This window comes from Tenrec ecaudatus, chromosome 5, assembly GCF_050624435.1.
Source record: "Tenrec ecaudatus isolate mTenEca1 chromosome 5, mTenEca1.hap1, whole genome shotgun sequence".
NCBI classification, from domain to species: Eukaryota; Metazoa; Chordata; class Mammalia; order Afrosoricida; family Tenrecidae; genus Tenrec; species Tenrec ecaudatus.
In genome coordinates, this window is record NC_134534.1 from 112,828,477 (window position 1) to 112,850,175 (window position 21,699).

The 21,699-nt window shown below is 37.1% G+C and overlaps 1 protein-coding gene and 1 non-coding gene across 7 annotated transcripts in view; both read right to left on the reverse strand.

The window, feature by feature from the left end:
• KIF27 (kinesin family member 27) overlaps window positions 1–21,699 on the reverse strand; it is a 120,211-nt gene that overhangs the window by 17,051 nt on the left and 81,461 nt on the right. For 5 of the 6 annotated variants that reach the window (XM_075549837.1, XM_075549838.1, XM_075549839.1 and 2 more), the window contains 4 exons: window positions 17,264–17,368; window positions 15,596–15,796; window positions 8,580–8,795; window positions 448–654 (listed from right to left, as the gene is read on the reverse strand). In XM_075549837.1, the coding sequence (XP_075405952.1) occupies window positions 448–654; window positions 8,580–8,795; window positions 15,596–15,796; window positions 17,264–17,368 (729 nt within the window). The remainder of the gene's footprint in view (window positions 1–447; window positions 655–8,579; window positions 8,796–15,595; window positions 15,797–17,263; window positions 17,369–21,699) is intronic. The other variant, XM_075549835.1, reaches the window with a different exon arrangement.
• LOC142449672 (U1 spliceosomal RNA) lies at window positions 7,667–7,830 on the reverse strand. The gene has a single exon (XR_012784795.1). It is a non-coding gene; the product is annotated as a U1 spliceosomal RNA (small nuclear RNA).

Consider the following 21,699-nt stretch of genomic DNA (forward strand, 5'->3'; position numbering starts at 1 on the left):
AGTCAAATCAAGAACACATCTATAAACAGTGACCTGGGAATATATTTTAAATTATTTGTTTTTTAAAAATATTTTTTGGAAGTTCTTTGGAAAACTTCCAACCTGAGGAACCCCATAAAAACTAGGTTAATGAACATGGAACAATCAGAATAGAAATAATGTTCACACAATGTATCCCAAATTATTGGATGGGAAGCTAAACTGCTATGTGAACCTTCATCAGAATAAGAGATAAATGTCATTTAAAATAAAAGAGAACACCACAAATCTGGGTATGCATATCACAAAATTTTCCAATGAAAATATTCAATACTATAAAGAGAATTTATGCTAAAATTTATAGTTTCACCAAACCTTTTGAGTTTTCAATTTCCTTAATCAAAATGTGAGCTATAAAACATCTTGAATCCTCTTTGTAAGAAAATATGCTGTCTATCCAACACAAACCTTATTGAAATATCTGAAAAGAATAGCTCTGATCTCAACAGGATTCAGGCAAATTAGTTTTTCCAAGACATTTGCTTCACTATGAGAAAGGTGTTGAAACGAAGCTCTAAGTGAGTTCTGCCGACTCTGGATACTTTCATTCTTATATTCAATTGCAGCTTCCAAAGCTTCAATTCCTTCTTCAAGTTGGAAAAGATTGTGTTCTTCCTAGAGATAATAGAAATCACTCATTTTAATTGATGTATTATAGCTCAGATGGTCATACACAGATCTCATTGGTGCTGTTTAAGTTTAATGGACATTACCATTCTCTTCCCTACTCAATTTTAAGGACATGTTTATTCATAAATGCATTGGGTGTGAATGTGTTTGTGTATATAAAAGAGGGATCATTACAGTAATACTTCTGTAGCATAATGGAAGAAACCAAAGTGTCATAACAAATGCTGAACACATCTTATACAAGGAATACTACCAAAACAAAGCTTTAACTCACGTTTAGCAATCTTGTCATATATCTCCTTTATAAGCCACCTAAGTTCATATTTTATGTTAGTATTTCCATTAGTGATATGTAAAGATGATCCCCACAACCTATCTCTAGTGTCAAGGGCGCCTACCAACTAGAAGAAAAAGAATAGATTAAGAAAAGGGGTTAAAACTAGTAATCAGAAGAGGGGCTCTGGGGAGGAAACACTAGTGTGGCCTAATTTTTAAAAGTAAGTATTGATGGGCATGGTTTCTTTGAAATGTTATTATAGGAAAATATACACAATTCAAAATAGTTGAAGCCTACCTTCTATTTTTATATACCTGAAAAGATTTTCTTAGTGGTAAGAGAAATCTGAGGAATCCTGTCATAGAAAAGCTAGTACATTTTCATTTATCTAAATAACATGGTATTGGGACGAATCTAAATATCTAGTAAGAAATTATGTATGCCCAACATGTTCACATAACTTCAAAGTTAAAATGTTTCTGTATAGCTATATAATAAATTTTTGAGGTCACCTAGATTATTAAGTTCCTTGAAGGCAGACCTGTCTTAACCATTATTCATTACCTTTTTGCTTAACAAAGTACATATAACAAAGTTTGAACTCGGTAAATATCTGTTGAATAAATTAATGGAGAAGAATATTTGTATATCTATAAAAAGAATGCTTGTATATATGTTTGATTACATGACCCAACTATTTTTCTTCACTCTTACACCCAACAAACCAAAGGAAAATAATGTTAATATTTTTGCTCCACCTAAAGAATTGATGTACTTCTAGAGCTCTTTTTCTGGACATTCAAGGAAAAGGTATGTGGGAAGTTCAATAAATACTTATTTTAAAAGGCACATTATAAAAGCTCTTCAAAAAGCCATTTAATATTTTTTAAAAGGTCAATAGTTATTCCATTTATCTGTGCAATCATTTAACCATTAAGACGTTGATGACTTGATACTCTGCAAAGAAAAAAAATCCTGGAAAGTTCTCAGGTGAATGAATAAGAGGAACCACAAAATAAAAATAAATTCTTATGTATTTGTGTATAGTGTGATCATGGTTTGGAAATGGTGTGGGGCTTTATACACTGCTGAGAAGAATTGAGTATTAATTTCTTATACTTTTTGGGGTATTTTTAGTATTAATTTACTTCCAATAGGGACCTAAATTAAGCAAGTACTGAGGAATTTATTATAAGATACTGCGACCATTGAGTCCTGGCCACAGTCCAATCCATTAAGGCTACAGCATAAAGTGTGATTCTCTTTATCCAGTAATAAAAGTGTAGGCTGACAAGAAGAAGCATAGAGTGGCCATATGGAGCACGCGAAGGATGAGAAATTTGCCACAGCAACAACCAAGAGTTGGTTACAAGAGCTGGTTATGTGGCCTTTACTACAGAGCATTGCTTTTCAATGCTAATGTGTACTGTTGATCTTGTTAAAATCCAATTTCTGATTCAGCAGGTCTGGGTAAGGCTTGAGACTACAATTCTCACAAGCACCCAGGTGATTCTCACACTGCCGTTGCTGCCGGACCAAAGGACCATACTGTGAATAACAAGGAACTAAAATAATGAATGCAAACTTTTGGACCAGACATCCTTATGACTAAAAAACAACAAAGTTTTTGAGCAAGTATTCCATGTATATGTATATAGTCCTCTTTCTTTATAAATTTTATATATACTCATAAAACAATTAGAATTTTAAAAGATGAACTAAATATGAATAAATGAGTTCTTATGTTATCACTTTGAAACCTACTGCTCTGTATTACTAGAAAAACAGAGTTCAAGTCTCTCTTATTTTTAAGTTTCTAGATCTTTGAGAAAAGGAGAGGATTTGCCTACAGTAAATTATTGTTCAGACAACTAGTAAAGTGGTCTGAAATATTGTATATGCCTCATAAGGTAATGCCTTTTGGAACCTATTAATTTATTTTAGAAAGATAATAATTCAAAGGAAGTTTAAAGAAATAAAAAAAGCCAAATGTTCCTGTAAGATTATTGATGTCACCTTAGAATCTCATGTTCATAATTACCTATTATTGGCAGATATTTATTAGGATAGAGGAATAGTAATATATTGGCTTTCCACTACTTGTTTGTCAGTACTGTGATGTCTTGCATGTTGCTAAGACACAAATGTCATCCTGGTCACCCAAGAGTAGGCAGGTTTCTACAGAGCACTCAGATTAAGGCAGACTAGGAAGCAGGATCTGGCCATGTACATAAAAATGAAAAAAAAAATCGAGGGATGGAGAGGGCTGAAAAAAATATAAAAAGGCAGCCGGAGAAAACATCATGGATAGCAGTAAAACACTGTCTGATATGGTACCATAAGATGAGCCCCTCAGGTAGGAAGGCATTCAAAATATGACTGGGAAAGAGCCGGCCTTAAAGTCTCAGAGGGAGTAACACTTTCAGGATCTTCATCTGCTTATTTGGCACAACTCATAAGCACAGACAGTTGTAAATATCCACGAATAATCATCACATGGATGTACAAGGCATGAATTAAGGAAAAATAAAAAATCAGCAAACATTAAGAACACTTAAAATCAATATCCTAAGCATTAGTGAATTGACATATATTTTGGCCATTTTGAATCAGGTGATCATAGGGTCTACTCTGTCAGGAATGACAAAATGAAGAGAAATGGTGTCATGTTCATAATGATAAAGAACATTTCAAGATCTATACTCAAGCATAGCTGCCTGTAACACTAATATCCATATACCTGTAAGAAAGACCAGTTAATAAAACTGTTATTCAAATTTACCTTTAATGCCAAAGATGAAAAAATTTAATAGATTTTTAACAACTCCCACAATCTGAAATTGATCAAACATGATCAATGCCCTAGAAATTACTAGTGCTTGAACGGTAAAAGTTGTAAACAAAGAAGTAATAATTGGAAAATATGGCCTTGGTGATGGGTGAATTCCAGAGATCACATGATAAAATGGTGCAAGTCCAGTAACACTCATTTCAAAGATTTTCCAACAACACAAATAATGATTAAACATATGGACCTTGCTAGATGGAATACACAGGAATCAAATTGACTATGTCTATGTAAAGAAAAAATGGAGATCCTCAGTTATCATCAGAACATGGCCAGGAGTCCACTGCAGACAGACCATCAATTGCAAGTTCAAGTTAATCCCTTAGAAAAGCCCAAGAGAGCCAAAATAAAACCTAGAGTATCTTCTGCTTGAATTTAGAGACCACCTCAAGAATAGGTTTGAACTCGAATGAAAGAAGACCTGATGAGTTGTGAGATGACTTCAAGGACATCATACATGAAAAAAGCAAACAGTTATCTTTTAAAGGCAAAAAATTAAAATAGATGAGGACACAATATCTAAAGCAAATTAAAGAAATGATGAAGTACAAGAGCTAAACAAGGTAGAACTAAACAAAGGGACGTTCGAGAAGATAAAGATTAAAGATTTTAATGAAATGTGCAAAAGCCTGAAAGTAACAAGTCAAAAGGGGAAAACATGTTTGGCATTTCTCAAGCTGAAAAAAAAAGAAGAGAAAATTTAAGTTTCAAGCTACACTATTGAAGAACTTTATGCCAAAATATTGAATGATGCAAGAAGAATCAAAAGATGGGAAGAATACAGAGTCACTATAAAAATGAATTCGCTGACATTCAGACATTTCAAGAGATGGTATGATCAAGAATCAATGGTATTGAAGGAAGAAGGCCAAACTTCACAGAAACAAGGCAAACTCCAGGCCCCAGGCTCAGGAATTGGGAATACCTTTTGAAATGTTCCAACGTACCACACTGAAGTGCTCACTCGTCTTTACCAAGAAATTTGAGAGAGCGGTACCTGACAGTCTGATCTGAACAGATCCCTATTCATGCTCATTACAAAGAAAAGTGATCCAGCAGAATGAGGAAATAAACAATTTCATGACACACAAGTAAAATTTTGCTGAAGATCATTCAAAATGATAGTTCAGTACATCAACAGGAAACTGCCAATATAATTCAAGCCAGATTCACAAAAGGATATGGAATGAGGAATATCATTGCTGAGGCCATTAGGTGTCAGCATTGACATGATGGCAGTGAGTTTTTTGGATGTCAGTTTTTTTGGTGTCAGATGGATCTTGGCTGAAAGAGAATACTAGTAAGATGTTTGCCTATGTTTTATTGACTATGCAAAGAAATTTAACTGTGTATTATATAACTGATGGATAACATTGAGAATGAGAATTCCAGAACAGTTAAGATAGTGCTCATTAAGAACCTTTACATAGACGAAGAGGAAGTTGTTTGAATAGAATGAAGGGAAACAATGGTTTAAAATCAGTAAGGCAGTGTCCTTTCATCACACTTAATTCAATCAGTATACTGAGTATATAATCCAAGCTGGACTAGGTGAAGAACTGAGCAACAGTATTGGAAGAAGAATCAATAACAACCTGCGGTAAACAGATGATACAACCTTGACGGCAGAGCGCGAAGAGGAATTGAAGCACTTACTAATAAAGATTAGAGTAATGACCAATGGCACTACAGGGGACAGCACCGGAGACACAGTCTACGAATTGCACCTGACCTGATCCCACTACACCAAGGCAAAGCACTAGGAGAGAGCAGCGGAACAGCAAGGGAATGAGTGGCAAGGTCCCTAGGAAATGCTGAAAGTGAACTTTGGGGCCAGAGCGTGGTGCCCCAACAGACTGGACTGGAAAACACTCCTAAGGGCCAACAAACAATACTTGAACTAACTAGAAGCTCTTCTTTCTTGATGTGTTTTGTTTTGTTCTTTGTCAATGGTTTGTAGTTGCTGTTTGTTGTCGGTTGTATACTGTTGCTTTATTTTCCTCTGTCTTGTTTTTGTGCATGTTATTATCTCCACAGGTCTGTCTAAATAAGACAGGCTGGATAAACTATCTGGAGGAAAAACAACGGGACCGCCAGTTCCAGGAGGACTTGGGATAAGGGGAGGTGGGGGGGGGGGGTAAAGAAGTGGTGTTAGCAAACCCAGGGACAAAGGAACAACATGGGATCCAAATTGGTGGGGAGGGGGGAGTGGCAGGCCTGGTAGAGAATGATCAAGGGTAAGATTACGTAAAGAAGAGGTATAGCTGTAACCCAGGTGGGGACAGAGCATGATAGTGGGGCAGGAGGAAAGTCAAGGGAAATAGAGGAAAGAGCTGGGAGTCAAAGGGCATTTATAGAGGTCTAGACAAAGACATGTACATGCAAATATATATATGATGGGGAAATAGATCTATGTGTCTATATAGGTTTAGTATTAAGGTGGCCAAAGGACCTTGGGCCTCTACTCAAGCACTCCCTCAATGCATGAATACTTTCTTCTATTAAATTGGCATTCAATGATGCTCACTGTCAACATAACTGCTGAAGCCAAAGCGGGTGAACAAGTAAATGTGGCGAAGAAAGCTGATGGTGCCCGGCTATCAAAAGAGGTAGTGTCTGGGGTCTTAAAGGGTTGAAGGTGAATAAGCGGCCATCTAGCTCAGAAGCAACAAAGCCCACATGGAAGAACACACCAGCCTGTGAAATCACGAGGTGCCAAAGGGACCAGGTATAAGGCATCATGCAAAAAAATATATATATACACCATAGTGAATGAAGGGGGAAGTGCAGAGTGGAGACCCAAGGCCCAAGTGTCAGCCACTGGGGATCCCCTCATAGAGGGGTTTAGGAGAGGAGATGGGTCAGTCAGGGTGCGAGGTAGTACCGATGAAGAATACAGCTTTCCCCCAGATCCTGAATGCTTCCTCCCCCGACTACCATGATCCGAATTCTACCTTGCAGGACTGGATAGGGCAGAGGTTGTACACTGGTGCATATGGGAGCTGGAGGCACAGGGAATCCAGGGTGGATGATACCTTCAGGACCAGGGGTGTGAGGGGCGATGCTGGAAGAGTAGAGGGTGAGTGGGTTGGAAAGGGGGAACCGATTGCAAGGATCCACATGTGACCTCCTCCCTGGGAGATGGATGGCAGAGAAGGGGGTGAAGGGAGACTCCGGATAGGGCAAGATATGACAAAATAACAATCTATAAATTATCAAGAGCTCATGAGGGAGGGGGAAGCAGGGAGGGAGGGGGAAAAAAAAGAGGACCTGATGCAAAGGGCTTAAGTGGAGAACAAATGCTTTGAAAATGATTAGGGCAAAGAATGTACAGATGTGCTTTATACAATTGATGTATGTATATGAATGGATTGTGATAAGAGTTGTATGAGCCCCTAATAAAATGTAAAAAAATGATGATGGAAATGTATGTACAAATATGCTTGAAACAATCAATATATGAAATGTTATGAGCTGTAAGAGACCCCAATAAAATGATTTTTAAAAAAAAGAGTTGTATGAGCCCCTATGTAAAAAAAAATTTTTTAAGACAAACGTCTGAGGCAATTCAATAGCCAATAAATAAATCATCTTTCACAGAGTTGTTTTGTTTTCTTTTAAAGAGAAGTTATATATGCTTCTAAATGAAAGATATTTACAACTGATCAAACCAAACTCAGTGCCATTTGAGTTGATGCCAACTCATTGCAACCTTATAGGTTAGAACTGCCCCTGTGAGTTACTAAGGCCACAACTGTTTATAGTAGTAGAAAGCCCCATCATTCTCCAGTGGCTAGTGGTTTTGAACTGAGGACCTTGTGGGTCACAGGTCAGCTGGTAACCACGAAGCCACTAACACTTTTTTTTCTTTTTAGGGGAGAGCACGAACGCAGTCCCCCACTACCACAAAGTATGCAGTCTAGTTTCCCACATTTGGGGAAATCGCAGGGGTCAGAACATCCAGAGTGCAATGAATAAGCCTCACCCTGGGAAAACCACCTTTGTGATCATGGTATCTCCTCTGCCAGGTAAGTATTGCCACTAATGCTCTTATATTTACAAGTAAAAGGCATTTTATAAAATGTAAAAGAAGAAAAGAGAAAAAAATGATTAGGGCAAAGACTGTACAGATGTGCTTTATACAATTGATGTATGTATATGTATGAACTGTGAAAAGAATTGTATCAGCCCCAATAAATTGTTCAAATAAAAAAATTTTTAAAAAAAGAAATAAACATGTGAAAAAAAAAAGAAGAAAAGGCATTTTATTGGGGTTTGAAGATTGTATTGGCTGGACATAATGCTTATGAACACTGAGATTTAATCCTTGATGGCCTAGGCATCTATAATACACAATGAATTACCTATTGAGTCTATGAATTGGAACCAACTCAATGGCACTTAACAACCACCACTACCTATGATCATTTAAGAAGCATGCAAAAAGTGAAGTGAGGTTGACATTCTGGGAAGAATTGAGAAAATAGTGCATCCAGTTATTTTCTGTGTTCTATGATTTCAGATAAAAAACCCTCAAGGAGAGTGTGAGTCCCTCAAGCCCTGGCAGTGACAGGAAGGGGCCATGCCAGCAGATATATCATGTGAGGACACCCTTCAGACATGTTTTATTGGCACCAAACAGGTGTTGAGAACTCATTACTATTGAAGAAGTATCAGTGAAACTAAGTTTACCAGATCACTTTTATGTTTATATACCAACACCGAAGGAAATCATCCAAATGCTCCGTCATACAGCACTTCCAGTTCCAAAGAATACTGACTTACTTCGGGTGACAACACTCTACCATGTTTAAGTGTCTCATCCACACTACTTCTTTGTCTCTGTAACTGGTCCTTTTCCTTCTGGAGTGCTTGCACTTGTGCAGAAAGCTCCATTTTCTCTTCAGTTGTGCTATTCTGGAGTTGCACACTTTTTTCAGTTAACTCTTGGTCCAACAAGTTCAGGCGAGTTGATATTTTCAAACTGTCTGTGGTTAAAGCCTAAAAAAGACAAACCAATTCAACACCCCGAAAAAGTTAATAGGAAACCAGAAAACACATAAATTAGGGGAAACATCAAAGAAAATGAAGATAACTTCATTTTCTAAAATCTGAAGTTGAATGCCATTTCTTAAAAAATGTTGGTGTAGCATAGGTTTCAAGAGATAGTATTTTTCTTTTTCATAATTTGTAATTTTACTCTTCATTAGCCTTTACACTTCCCTAACAGGTAGAAATTTGGCCCATTGTCTCAACATATAATTTCTTTCTTTTTTTCATTAGATTTCCTGAGATTTTCACTATTTTTCCATTTAAGATCACTTAAAATTTTTTTTGGTCAAAGTAATTATATGTATATGATATGAAAAGTTGTCTGATTAAAAAAGCAATCTCAAATGATTTTTTAAAAAGAAAAAATATAAAAAGTCTCCTACCCACACTTTCACCTAAGTGTAATTTCTCAGAAACAACTTCAGTTATGTTTCTAAATAATATCAGTTTTAGATATTGTCCTATTGTTTATTATGGGAGAATTAACTTTTTTTTAAGAATTTACACTTTCATACCTCTTTTCTATTGTCCCCTATTTTTCCAATATATTATATGATGTCTCTTCATCAATATTCAGTTACATTATGGTTACATAAATTTTATCCATAGTTTTCCAATAGAACTATAAGATTCTTCTCAACATTCTTTTTTCACTTAAGCGAACTCAGCAGGAAACTTTTATTCCTTTTGTTGCTGTGCTGCTCTGGACTCAACTAGTTGTCCTGGGACAGCTCTTTGATATTTCCATGCTGAATCAAATTTTCAGGACCCTCAGTCTTCCTTTTCCATGGTTTATGACCTAATTTCTATGGAGTACAGTCTGAGAAAAGCAAGATATCTTTTTTGTAAGTTTGTTTTGAAAATTTACTTATCCTACTCACATTTGCATGGGAGTTTGCTAACAATTCTTGATTGTTGTTGTTAGGTGCTGAGTTGGCTCTACCCCATAGCTACCCTATGCGTAACAGAATGAAACACTGCACTGTCCTACACCATCCTCACAATTATTCCTATGCCAGAGCTCATTGATGCAGCCTCTGTGTCAATCCATCTCAAGGGCCTTCCTTTTTTTTGGACACCCTTCCACCTTACCAAACATGATGCCCTTCTTCAGGAACTGGTCTCTCCTGACAATATGTCCAAAGTATGTAAGATGATGTCTTGCTACTCTTGCCTTTAAGGACGACTCTGGCCTTTCCTCTTCCAATACACATCTGGTTGTCTTTTTAGCACTTCCTGGTACTTTCAATATTCTTCTCCAGCACCACAATTCAAATGCATTTATTCTTATTCAGTGTCCAACTTCCACATGAACATGATGCATTGGAGAATAACATTACTTGGGTCAGGTCCCCCTTAGTCCTCAAAATAATATCCTTGCTCTTCAATACCCTGAAGAGGTTTTGTGCAGATTTACGTAATGAAATGTCTTTTGATCTCAACTGCTGCTTTCATGAGCATTGATTGTAGATCCAAGCACAAAAAAATCCTTGACTGCAACCTTTTCTCCATTTGCCAGGATGTTACCCTACTGGTCCAGTTATGAAGATTTTAGTCTTCCTTACATTGAGTTGTAATTCATACTGAAGGCTACAATCCTTGATCAACAAGTGCTTCAATTGCACCTTCCTCTCAACAAGGAAGATGGTGTCGTCTGCATGCCACAATGTTGCACTCTTCTCCATCTAATCCAACCTTCTCTGATGATTTGCTCAGCATATAGTTTGAATAAGTATGGTAAGGGTATACAATCCTGTCACACACCTTTCCTGATTTTAAACCATCCCCTTGCTTTGTTTGCACAATTGCCTCCTGATAAATGTTCAAGTTTCCAATAAGCACAATAGAGTGTTCTGGAATTCTCATTCTTCTCAAGGTTATCCAAAGTTTATTGTGGTCCACACAGTATAATATTTTTGCATAGTCAATGAAACGAAAGTAAACATCTTTTTGGTATTCTCTGCTTTCAGCCAAGACTCATCTGATATCAGCAATGATATCCCTCATTCCATGTCCTCTTATAAATCTGACATGAACTTATGTCAGTTCCCTGTCACTGTGCTGTTGCAACTGTTGTTGGGTAATTGTAAGTAAAATTATACTTTTGTGTGATGTCAATGATATCCTTCTCTACTTTGAGCTTTCTGTTAGGTCATTTTTCTTTGGAATGGGCATAAATATGGAGCTTTTCCAGTCAGTGGGTCAAATAGCTGTTTCCAAATTTCCTGGCATAGAAGAGTGAGTACTTTCTTTGCTTCTTCAGCTTTCTGAAACATCTTAATGGGTATCACATCAATTCCTGGAACTTTGGTTTTTTGGCTAATACATTCAATGCTATTTGAACTTCTTCCTTCAGCACCATTGGTTCTTGCTCATATGCTACCTCCTGAAATGGAGAAATAGCAATTCTTTCTGGTTCAGTGTCTCTGTGTAGCCTTCCCATCTTCTCTTTCCATCCTCTTGCATCATTCAATATTTTGCCTATAGAATCTTTCAAAATTGTGATTTGAAACTTGAGTGTTTTCTTGAGTTCTTTCCAGTTCATATATACTGAGCATGTTCTTCCCTTTTGGCTTTCTACTTCTAGGTCCTTGCACATTTCATTTTAATATTTGATTTTGTCTCCTCAAGCTACCCTTTGAAAATTTCTATTCAGCTCCTTCACTTCACCCTTTCATTTGCTTTAGCTGTTCTACAATTAAGAGCAAGTTTCAGAGTCTCTTCTGACACCCACTTTATATTTTTTAATCATTTTATTGGGGGCTTGTACAACTCATCACAATCCATATATACAGCCATTGTGTCAAGCATATTTGTACATTTTTTGTCATCATTCTCAAAACATTTGCTTTCTGCTTGAGCCCTTGGTATCAGCTCAGTTTTTCTCCCCCTCCCCACTACCCCGCCCACATGAACTCTTGATAATTTATAAATTATTATTTTGTCATTATCTTACCAACTCCCTTCACCCACCTTTCTATTGTCCATCCCCTAGGAAGGAGGTTATATGTAGATAGTTGTAATCAGTTCCCCCTTTCCACCCCACCCTCCCGGTATCACCACTCTCCACACTGGTCCTAAAGGGATAATCTATCCTAGATTCCCTGTGTTTCCAGTTCTTATCTGTACCAGTGTACATGCTCTGGTTTAGCAGGATTTGTAAGGTAGAATTGGGATCATGAGGGGTGGGAGGGGGGAAGCATTTCGAAACTAGAGGAAAGTTGTGCTTCATCATTGCTACACTCACTGACTGGCTCGTCTCCTCCCCGCGACCCCCTTCTGTAAGGGGACTAACATCCACCTTGAACTTTTCTTTCTTTCCTTTTTTTAAATGTCTTTTGTCTTTCTTCACAAATGATGTTCTTGATGTCCTCCCACAGCTCATCATGTCTTTTGTCATTAGTGTTCAATGCATCAAATCTGTTCTTGAGATGTTCTCAAAATTCAGGTGGAATAGACTCGAGTTATATTTTGGTTCCTGTGAACCTATTTTCTTCAGCTTTATCCTGAAGTTACATATGAGCAGTTGATGGTCTGTTTCCCAATTGGCCTCTGGTCTGGTTTTAGTCCATTTGATTTTTTGTGTATTCTAGCTAGGGAAGACAATTTGTATGGTCACCCTGTCTTTGCTATGAAGAAGTCATGGCTTTTCAAAAGTCTATCATATGATCTCCAGCTTCATTTCTATCACCAAGTCTGTATTTCCCAACTACTGTTCCTTCTTTGTTTCCAATTTCTGCATTCCAATCACCAATTTCCAACTGAAGTCTGTAGAATTCCTCGATTTCTTCGTCACTGACTTTTGTGGTTGGTGCATAAAATTGAATACTTGTACTGATTGGTTTCTTTGAAGGCTAATAGATATGACCCAATCACAGGTAGCCTTGTACTTCATGATGGATTTAGCAAATTCCTTTCTGACAATGAATGTCATGCCATTTCTCTTGATTGTTATTCCCAGAATAGTAAATCATGATTTTCTGATTCAAAATGGCCAGTACCAGTCCATTTCAGCTTACAAATGCTTAGGATATCAATTTTCATGTGATCCATTTCATTTTCATCACTTCCAATTTTACTAAATTCATTATTTGCACATTCCAAGTTCCAATCATTAGAAGATTTTTGCAGCTGTTTCTTTTTACCATGTAGTGCCCAATTGGCAAATGAAAATCTTGAAGGCTCCACTTCCACAGGCTTCGTCCAACTCATGTCACCAGAGTCGACTCTCTTCAAGAATTCAGCTCCTTTTCAGTCATAATTCGAGTGCCCTTGAATCTGAGGGGCCCATTGTCAGGCAGTATCTCCATCAATGTTCTACACTTCCTTTGTTTAAGCTTTCAGTATTTGAAAATGCTTCAAAGCTATTTGTTATCTGTTCATTGTTATCTGTTCTTAGTCTGGAAGCTCTACTGAAACATGTTCACTTTGGGTGACCCTGCCAGTAGCTTCCAACATCACAGCAACACACAAGCCATCACAGTAGGGCAAGCTACAGACAAGTGGTAGAATTCTTGATTAGAAGTCATTTATTCATGTGTTTGAAGACTGCCCAGGTCTTTTAACTTCTAATGAAGATAGGTGAGAAGTCTGATCCTTGGGAGAGGGACAGCAGAGAAGGATAGGGCAAGATATGACAAAATAACGATGTATAAATTACCAAGGGCACATGAGGGAGGGGGGAAAGGGGAGGGAGGGGGGAAAAAAAGAGGACCTGATGCAAGGGGCTTAAGTGGAGAGCAAATGCCTTGAGAATGATTGGGGCAGGGAATGTATGGATGTGCTTTATACAATTGATGTATGTATATGGATGGATGGTGATAAGAGTTGTATGAGTCCCTAATAAAATGTAAAAAAAGAAAAGAGGAGGAAAAAGTGATTAGGGCAAAGACTGTACAGATGTGCTTTATACAATTGATGTACGTATATGTATGAACTGTGATAAGAATTGTATGAGCCCCAATAAATTGTTAAAAAACAACAACAAAAAACAACTCTTTTCTATCTAGAAACTTTCAGGATCTCTTTTTCCTCAAACTTAATAATGATAAGAGTACAGTCTCCAGTTTTGTAAATCTTTACAATAGCAGAAAGCATCATCTTTCTCCTGTGGAGTAGCAGTTGGGTTTGAACCACCAACCTGAGGTTAGCAGCCCAATACTTACCCAGAAGCACCACCGAGAATACAGGCAAGGATTCTTTTTTTTTTTTTGAGTTTAAATGCATTTTATTTTAGACAACCTACACATTTTTTTCCTTAAAAAAAAAAACGCCTCCGCGTATATACTTGTGTATAAGCTGGGTTTTTCAGCACAAAATAGAAGCCCTTAATCCAGTTACTGCCTCTATAGATTTAGCAAGCTCAAGTTCCTGTTTCATTAAATCAATTTTGTTTTGATCTACTATAACAGTCCCTACTTGGCTCAATATGTTCTTGCTTCCTAAACTAAAAAAATTTTAAGAATCTGTATGATGAAGTGAGTGAGTTTCAGGGGGATATAAAATATATCATAAAGGTTCCTTGTAGTTTTCTACTGTTTTTTTTTTGTTTTTTAATTTTCCAATGTGAAAGTTCATAGAGCAGATCATCAGTTTCACATTCAAAAGTTCATACACATTTTATCTCATTAATTGCAATCCTCAGTGTACCATCCCCCATTCTATCTCTTCCCTTTGCTTTCGGTTTTAGTCCTCCTTGCCTAATCTTCTGTACTTACTTGTTTTCTATTGACTCATTTGAGGTTTCAGTTTGTTGAGTTCCTCCTCGGGCAAATACCTGTTTTGAAGGTCAGCTTTTAACAGTATATAGCAACAGTAACTAACTCAGATAAAGAGTCTGCCTTTAACTTTTAATTCAGTGGCCTGTTGCTAATAGATATTATTTCTATTTGGATTGAGGAATGGAAGACAAAATAGAAATGAGAATAGGGAATGTTTAGAACATATCACTATCAACTTATATTCCTGTGCTCTAGATGCTGGCCTACAGGGATAGGTCACTGATCTACTCTCTGCTCTGTGACTGAATGCATAGACTGATCTAGGACTTAAAGACTGCTGGAAGCAAAAGCTAATAAAGGCTAGGGCAAGGCCTTCTTCTTTTTTGGATGCTGTGATGCAGCTGAACATCTTCTGTTAAAAAAAATCAGTAGTTTCTGGTGCTTCTACCCTTCACAATCATTCCTGTTTCAAGACCTGAAATCAAGACACATTTTTTCATATGACCAAAGTCTTTGGCCTAAAATTGAAATCTTCATGACACATGAAATTTTCATGACACAAAATCGTTCTTTTATAGTACCCTTGCAAGTCTTTAACTTTGAATATAGTAATGACTAGATAGATACTTTTCAGGAAATTTTTTCAAATGATCAATGTTCACTCTAAAACACTGAGTAATCTTTAATAAACAAATTGTTGAATCAGTAAATGTTTTGTTACATAACTTTTTACTACAATTTAACAAAATTATTGCATTGATTTTCCTGCATGTGAAGACGGCAATATTATTTACAGACCTGTCTTTTTTTAAATTAAGTTTACCTAAATTTTTCAATTTGCTGAGAACCAAAAAGAAGAAGAAAATATATAAATCATACCTGGAAGAACACTAAATACTTAATTCAAAATTACAATAAATTTTAGTGATAAAAAATTGGGTCATTTGATGAGTAGTAATAAGCAAAACACACTAGAAACCACACTTGACGATGCTTTGATTTACATCTTAGAGAGTTTATATGGCTTACCAACATAAACCAGTATGAGAGTACCTGGCTAGATCTCAACTTCTTGTTTTCCAACTGGCTCTTCTCCTGTAACAGAGCCTCCTTCTTAGACACTATGGCCTCCCGTTTCTTTAAGTCTTCTTCCAGCTCCTCTAATTCTTGGCGCTGGTTCAGCACTTTCTCAACTTCTTCATCTAACCATTTCTTTTTCTCATCAAATTTCTACATTAAAATCCCAAAGAAAGGTAACGGCATTACAATTTGTAAGACAATAAGATTCAGTGTCTTATGCACAAGGGAAAAAGCAAAGTGGGCAAGGCCAGAAAAATCCAGAGCTATGCAGTCTTCCATCCAGCCCTATATAAGCATCATCCTATCCACTTAATGCAGAAACCAAAAATCCTAGCTCTACAGTGTTTAGGAATAGGGAAGCTATCCCAAGGTAACTATAAAAATACATCAGTTTTCTTATATTCTCTTAAGAACTCAGGGACCCTATGAAGTCTAGCAATTCATTTAAACATACTCAGGATTCTACAAACATTGCTTGGCTCGGAACTATGCTGAATAGGGTTGAAAGATAAGACATCTTTTATGAGTTCCATTCTACCTGAGGAGACAGATACAGATTCCAAATAATTATGATTATTGATAAATGCTGTACTCTACTAACTCTGAGATGCTGTGAAAGCAAAACTGAAGGGACCGAATTGGCTCTGCCTGCAAAATGGGAGAAATATTACTTCCTCAGTACCAGTGCTATAATAATATGTTAGCTGTTTTGAAAAGTTGGATGGGTGTCTACTAATAAAAGTTTTAGGGGGAGAATAATAAAGAGATTTTTTTTTGCATTTACTATATTAAAGGTTATCATTTGTGCAATTTAGTATATCTTAGCAACGTTTTTATTTTTAAAAAAAGGCTTTCCCATGCAGTTCCAATTTTAAATATGTTCTTCTATAAAGCAGCCAATGAAATAATGAAATAAGTAAATGGAAATAATCTACACCTCAAGCTTCACTAGTACAATCTCTTCTTAGGGAGAGGGAGTAAATGCATCATTATTAAAGCAAATGTATCATCGCTTCTCAGCCTTTTGGCTAAGATTGTCAAGTGTAAGGCAAATGTATCTTCATTTGGATTTCAATTAAAAATCTCAGTTCCATATTTTTCTTGCAATAAGATTTTATGATTGCAAATCTGAGCATGTAAAGTAAAATTTATCCTTTCTTTCGAACTCTGAACCTTTATGGAGTATGATTATTTTTTTAATGTACTCAAATAGTTTCTAAAACATGTGATACATATATAATTTGGTTATGTCTTAATGGAGCAGTATGGCTTCTAGAAATCTATTGGTTTCCATGACAATAAACTAGAAATTTCTACAGGAATAAATACAATCTAGTGAGCACAAGTTCGTGTTCACATTCCATAACAACATCCAAATAGATCCACCTCCCCTATAATAAGAATATAGCACATTTCTAGATAAGAAAATAAGTTTTTAGCAAATAACAGTTTCAGAAAGAATTATTACAAATTTTGCCAAGTGGAAAAATCTAGTATTGAAGATTTATTCAAAACCCACCACTTCTTAACTTCTATTTAGACAATCTTAAAAAAATATTAAAGAAACACAAAACAAAACAAAAAACACCCAGGAAAGCTTAAATAGAATGAACAAACCCGGAGCTGGTCTATATTTTCAAAAGATCCTTTTCTCCTTATCAAATTAAATCCATCAAAGTCCTCAGATTTCAGCTCTTTCTGCTGTTCTGTTAACTGCAATTCCTACAGAAAGAAAAAATAAAAAGCACCTTGTTGCTTTACTGCCTGACCATCATTAAATCTTCATACAGATAATACATTTATTTCAAGTGTAATGAGTCCTCTAAGTTCCTTCCATTTTACTTCTTTAGTTGTAAATGGAGCAAAAATTCGTGTAGGAATATTGGGGTCCTTTGAAAAGAAAAAATATTAGCCCCTCATTGGAAGCTGTCAAATCGCCTCATTGTATAAAGCACATTTGTACATTGGTTACCCTCATCATTCTCAAAACATTTGCTCTCCACATAAGCCCCTGGAATCAGCTCATTTTCCTCCTCCCTTCCCCCTCCCCCCTCCCAGATGAAACCTTGATAATTTACAAATTATTATTTTGTCATATCTTACACTGTCTGACGTCTCCCTTCACCTACTTTTCTGTTGTTCATCTCCCAGGGAGGAGGTTATATGTAAATCCTTGTAATCGGTTCCTCCTCTCTACCCCACCCTCCCTCCACCCCTAGTTTTGTTAGTAACCCCTGACCAACGTACAAATGTGCTTTATACAATGATGTATGTATGGACTGTGATAAAAGTGGTATGAGCACCCAATAAAATAATTGAAATAGAAAAACTACCGTATATACTTGTGTATAAGCTGGGTTTTTCAGCGCCAAATGTGCTGAAAATCTGGGGTTCGGCTTATACATGGGTCAGTGGTACCCCAGCGAGGTGTAACATCTCTCTGCCCCCATTCACCCCAGGTAAAAGGACCAGCGCCCATTATCTCGCAGGTGATTGCCATTTTTCCGCTGTTCATTCAAAGCCCCACTGACACTGCAGGGCTTTGAATGTTTGTTTACTCACATCTAATCAATCAATTAGAGCCATCCTATGACGTGTATCTTTGAATAAGCCTTTTAAAGACCGTGTGCGAAGTATGTGGCATGAATGGATGTCATCTGGTCAAGCCCGACTAACAAAAGGAGGAAATCTCATGAAGCCTGACATAGAGTTAATAGCAAAGTGGGTTCAAGATGCATGGGAAGACATTCCAGAAGACATGGTGCGACGTGCCTTCCAGAAATGTAGTATTAGTAATGCTATGGATGGCAGTGAAGACTGCGTGCGCTTTGTATGAAAATGACAGCAGTGATGGTGATGACGGCGATGTCAGTGAGGACAGCGTCTATGATGACCTCACACCACCTGAAGCTCTGCATTGGGATACGGATGATGATGAGGAATCCAGTTTTGAAGGATATTAACTCTTTACATTTTAGCTTGGTTGCTGATTGAGCTCAGGGAATAGTACTCTAAAGGTATCATTGTTGATACCTTATTGTTTTTGTTGAACCTATTTTCCACTTACCGTGCTGGTTTACTAATGTTAAATGACTTGTTCTTTTATTTATGTTTTTATTTAAAATAAATATTTAAATATATTACCCCACTGATGTCTCAATTTTTAGTAATTTTATTTTCATATTTTTATTATTAAAACTCACCAATAACTTCTGCATTTTCCACCCTAGGCTTATACTCGAGTCAATCCGTTTTTCTGGTTTCCCACGTAATAATTAGGTGCCTCGGCTTATACTCAGGTCGGCTTATATTTGAGTATATACGGTAGGTGTTTTCTTCATTCTCTCTTAGTGATACAAGTTACCATAGAAGGGACTAAGAATTGAAAATGGTAAGTTGTTTTTTCTGCCTTTCTGAGCTGATTACTTAAACAGCTCTGCCTTGGGGTTATTATAATTTATTACAGTGAAATGCTAATAGAAAAGTAATGTTTTGCTTCTGACATTTAAGAATGGGATTTTGCAACTTGAGAGTAGCTCTGTGAGACAGATCATGGTGCTGTGAAGAGTGTTTCCCAACTCGTCTACATTTATCCATATCTTCAGAGTCAAGTAAAGACATCTACTGCTCACAGGCTCCCACTCTCCTGGAGTATAGAGAAGATGCAGTTCTCTGCTATTAAAGCCTAGCACAAACCAAGTGGGAGATATGAATCAAAGTGAGCAGGTTCATGTACTATTTGTTATCGTTTTGTGATAGTAGAGAAATCAAAACTTAGTGTTTAGAAATTTTATGGTAAACTGAAAACTAATTTTTACTTTTGCTATCATAAAATTGGGCTCTTATTTGAATATTTTCATTGTTTACAGAATATTTCACTGTGACACATTAGCAAAAAAATTAAAATTGTGCCTTCTCCACAGATAATTTCTGAAGCACTAATATAAAGGACCACAATCAGCACCCATGGAAACAGCAGACGACATATTACATTGGATAGATCTCCTGCAAAAGACCTCTTTACAGTGTTAAAAAAAAAAAAGCAAAGCAATCCCTTTGAGGACTAAGGGTACCTACACTAAGCCATGGTAGTTTTCAATCTTCATATGCATGCAAACACTGGGTAATGAGTAAGGAAGACTGAAGAAATGATGCATTTCAATTATAGTATTGGATATACCACCAACTGCCAGAACAAACTATATCTTAAAAGAAAAATAGCTAGAATGCTCCTTAGAAGTGAGGGTGTACCTGTCTCAAACACTATGGACATGTTCTCAGGAGGGACCGGTGAATGGAGAAGGACATCATGCATAGGGAAACAAAAGGTCAGTGAAAATGAGGAAGGCCCTCAATGAGATGGGTTGACAAAATGGCACAGCAGCTATTATAACGGCTGGGCAAGACCGGGCAGTATTTCCTTCTGTAAGTAAGAAGCAACTGACACTTGAACTCCTCAAAACACAAGAACATCAGTACAAAGGAACTAAAAGAAAAACGTATCATTTTCTGTCCCTGGGAATGGTAGAAGAGAAAGAAACAAGAAAGATGTGTTCCAATGTTTTTCTGAGTGTTGGCCCAGAAAGTACAGCTATCACCAAGGGCAGAAGAGGTCCTTGCTTTCACTCCCCATCTGGGAAACAATGCAGATTCCACTGTTGAGGCCCAGCCTCACAGAAAGGGCAGAAAAGAGACTACGTGGCACTCCTCAAACTCTTGTGGGGTGGCTTCTGACTTGAGAGCCAATGGAGGTTAAAAGCTATTGTGAAGAATTGACTCAACTGAAGATTAGAACAAGCCACTGGGCTCGAGATAGATAGAAGATCCAGTGGCCGTAAGAGAGTATAGTTATAATGCCAGTGACAGGTGAAGTCACAGTCAGCTAAAAGTACCTCTGTGCTCTACCTAAGTTTGAAGCAGGATCAGACTATGAGTTATTTCAGCCATGAGCTTCACTTTCAGGGCCAAGCAAGCAACATGAACAAGAAAGAGCACATTCTAGCTAGTTCCTGAAAGTCAGGAACTCTCTTCTTACAGGAGATGCAATTAAAAATGACACATCTGACCACCACAGACACTGAGTGCATGCCATCTTAGGGAGAGAAAAACAAAGAGCTTCAGAGAAGTTCAGAGACTGAGCATTCCTATTTACGAAACCCTGAGAATCCCTTAAAGCAGTGGTTCTCAACCTTCCTAATGCTGCGACCTAATACAGTTCCTCATGTTGTGTTGACCCCCAACCATAAAATTATTTTCATTGCTACTTCATAACTAATTTTGCTCATGTTATGAATCAGGTGACCCCTGTGAAAGGGTCATTTGACCCTCAAAGGGGTTGTGACCCACAGGTTGAAACTGCTGATTTAAAGGAAATGTTAAAATTGTCTGGGAAAGATCTGACTAGTTTGGACATATGGTTAGTCCCCGTAGATCCAGCCATTATGAGAACATGGGTCAGGAAAGGGGCTCACAAATAACACAACTCTGCTATAGATTAAAGACATTTTCTATGCCCATCTGAGTGAATTTGCACCATATTATATTTAGTGGTGTTGGTAGTTGCCATTGAGTCGGTTTTGACTCCTAGTAACCCCATATACAATGGGAAAATACACGGTTGATCCTGCCTCATCTTCATAATCACTGGAATGCTCATATCCATGGTTGTGCCCATTGTGTGATTTGGGTGCTTCCAAAATAAACAAAGGGCTCATCTTCAGCACTGTATCAGATAATGTTCTGTTGTGAGCCATAGGTTTTCAATTACTAAAATTTGGAAGATCACCAGGCCTTTCTTCCTAGCCTGTCTTAGTTTTACTGAAACCTGCGCACCATGGTTGATCCTGCTGATATTTGGCATACCAAGTAGCAGTTTCCACATGAGAGCAACATTCAAGCAACCACAGTATGACACATTGACAGAAAAGTGCTGGATATTGTTATTTACTGATTATTAATTGTCCATGCTTCCCTAATTCAAGTTCACTGATAATTTAGCCCCTTTCATAATCAAAACCACATCAGGATGCTGGCAGAAAGTTACCTGAAATAAC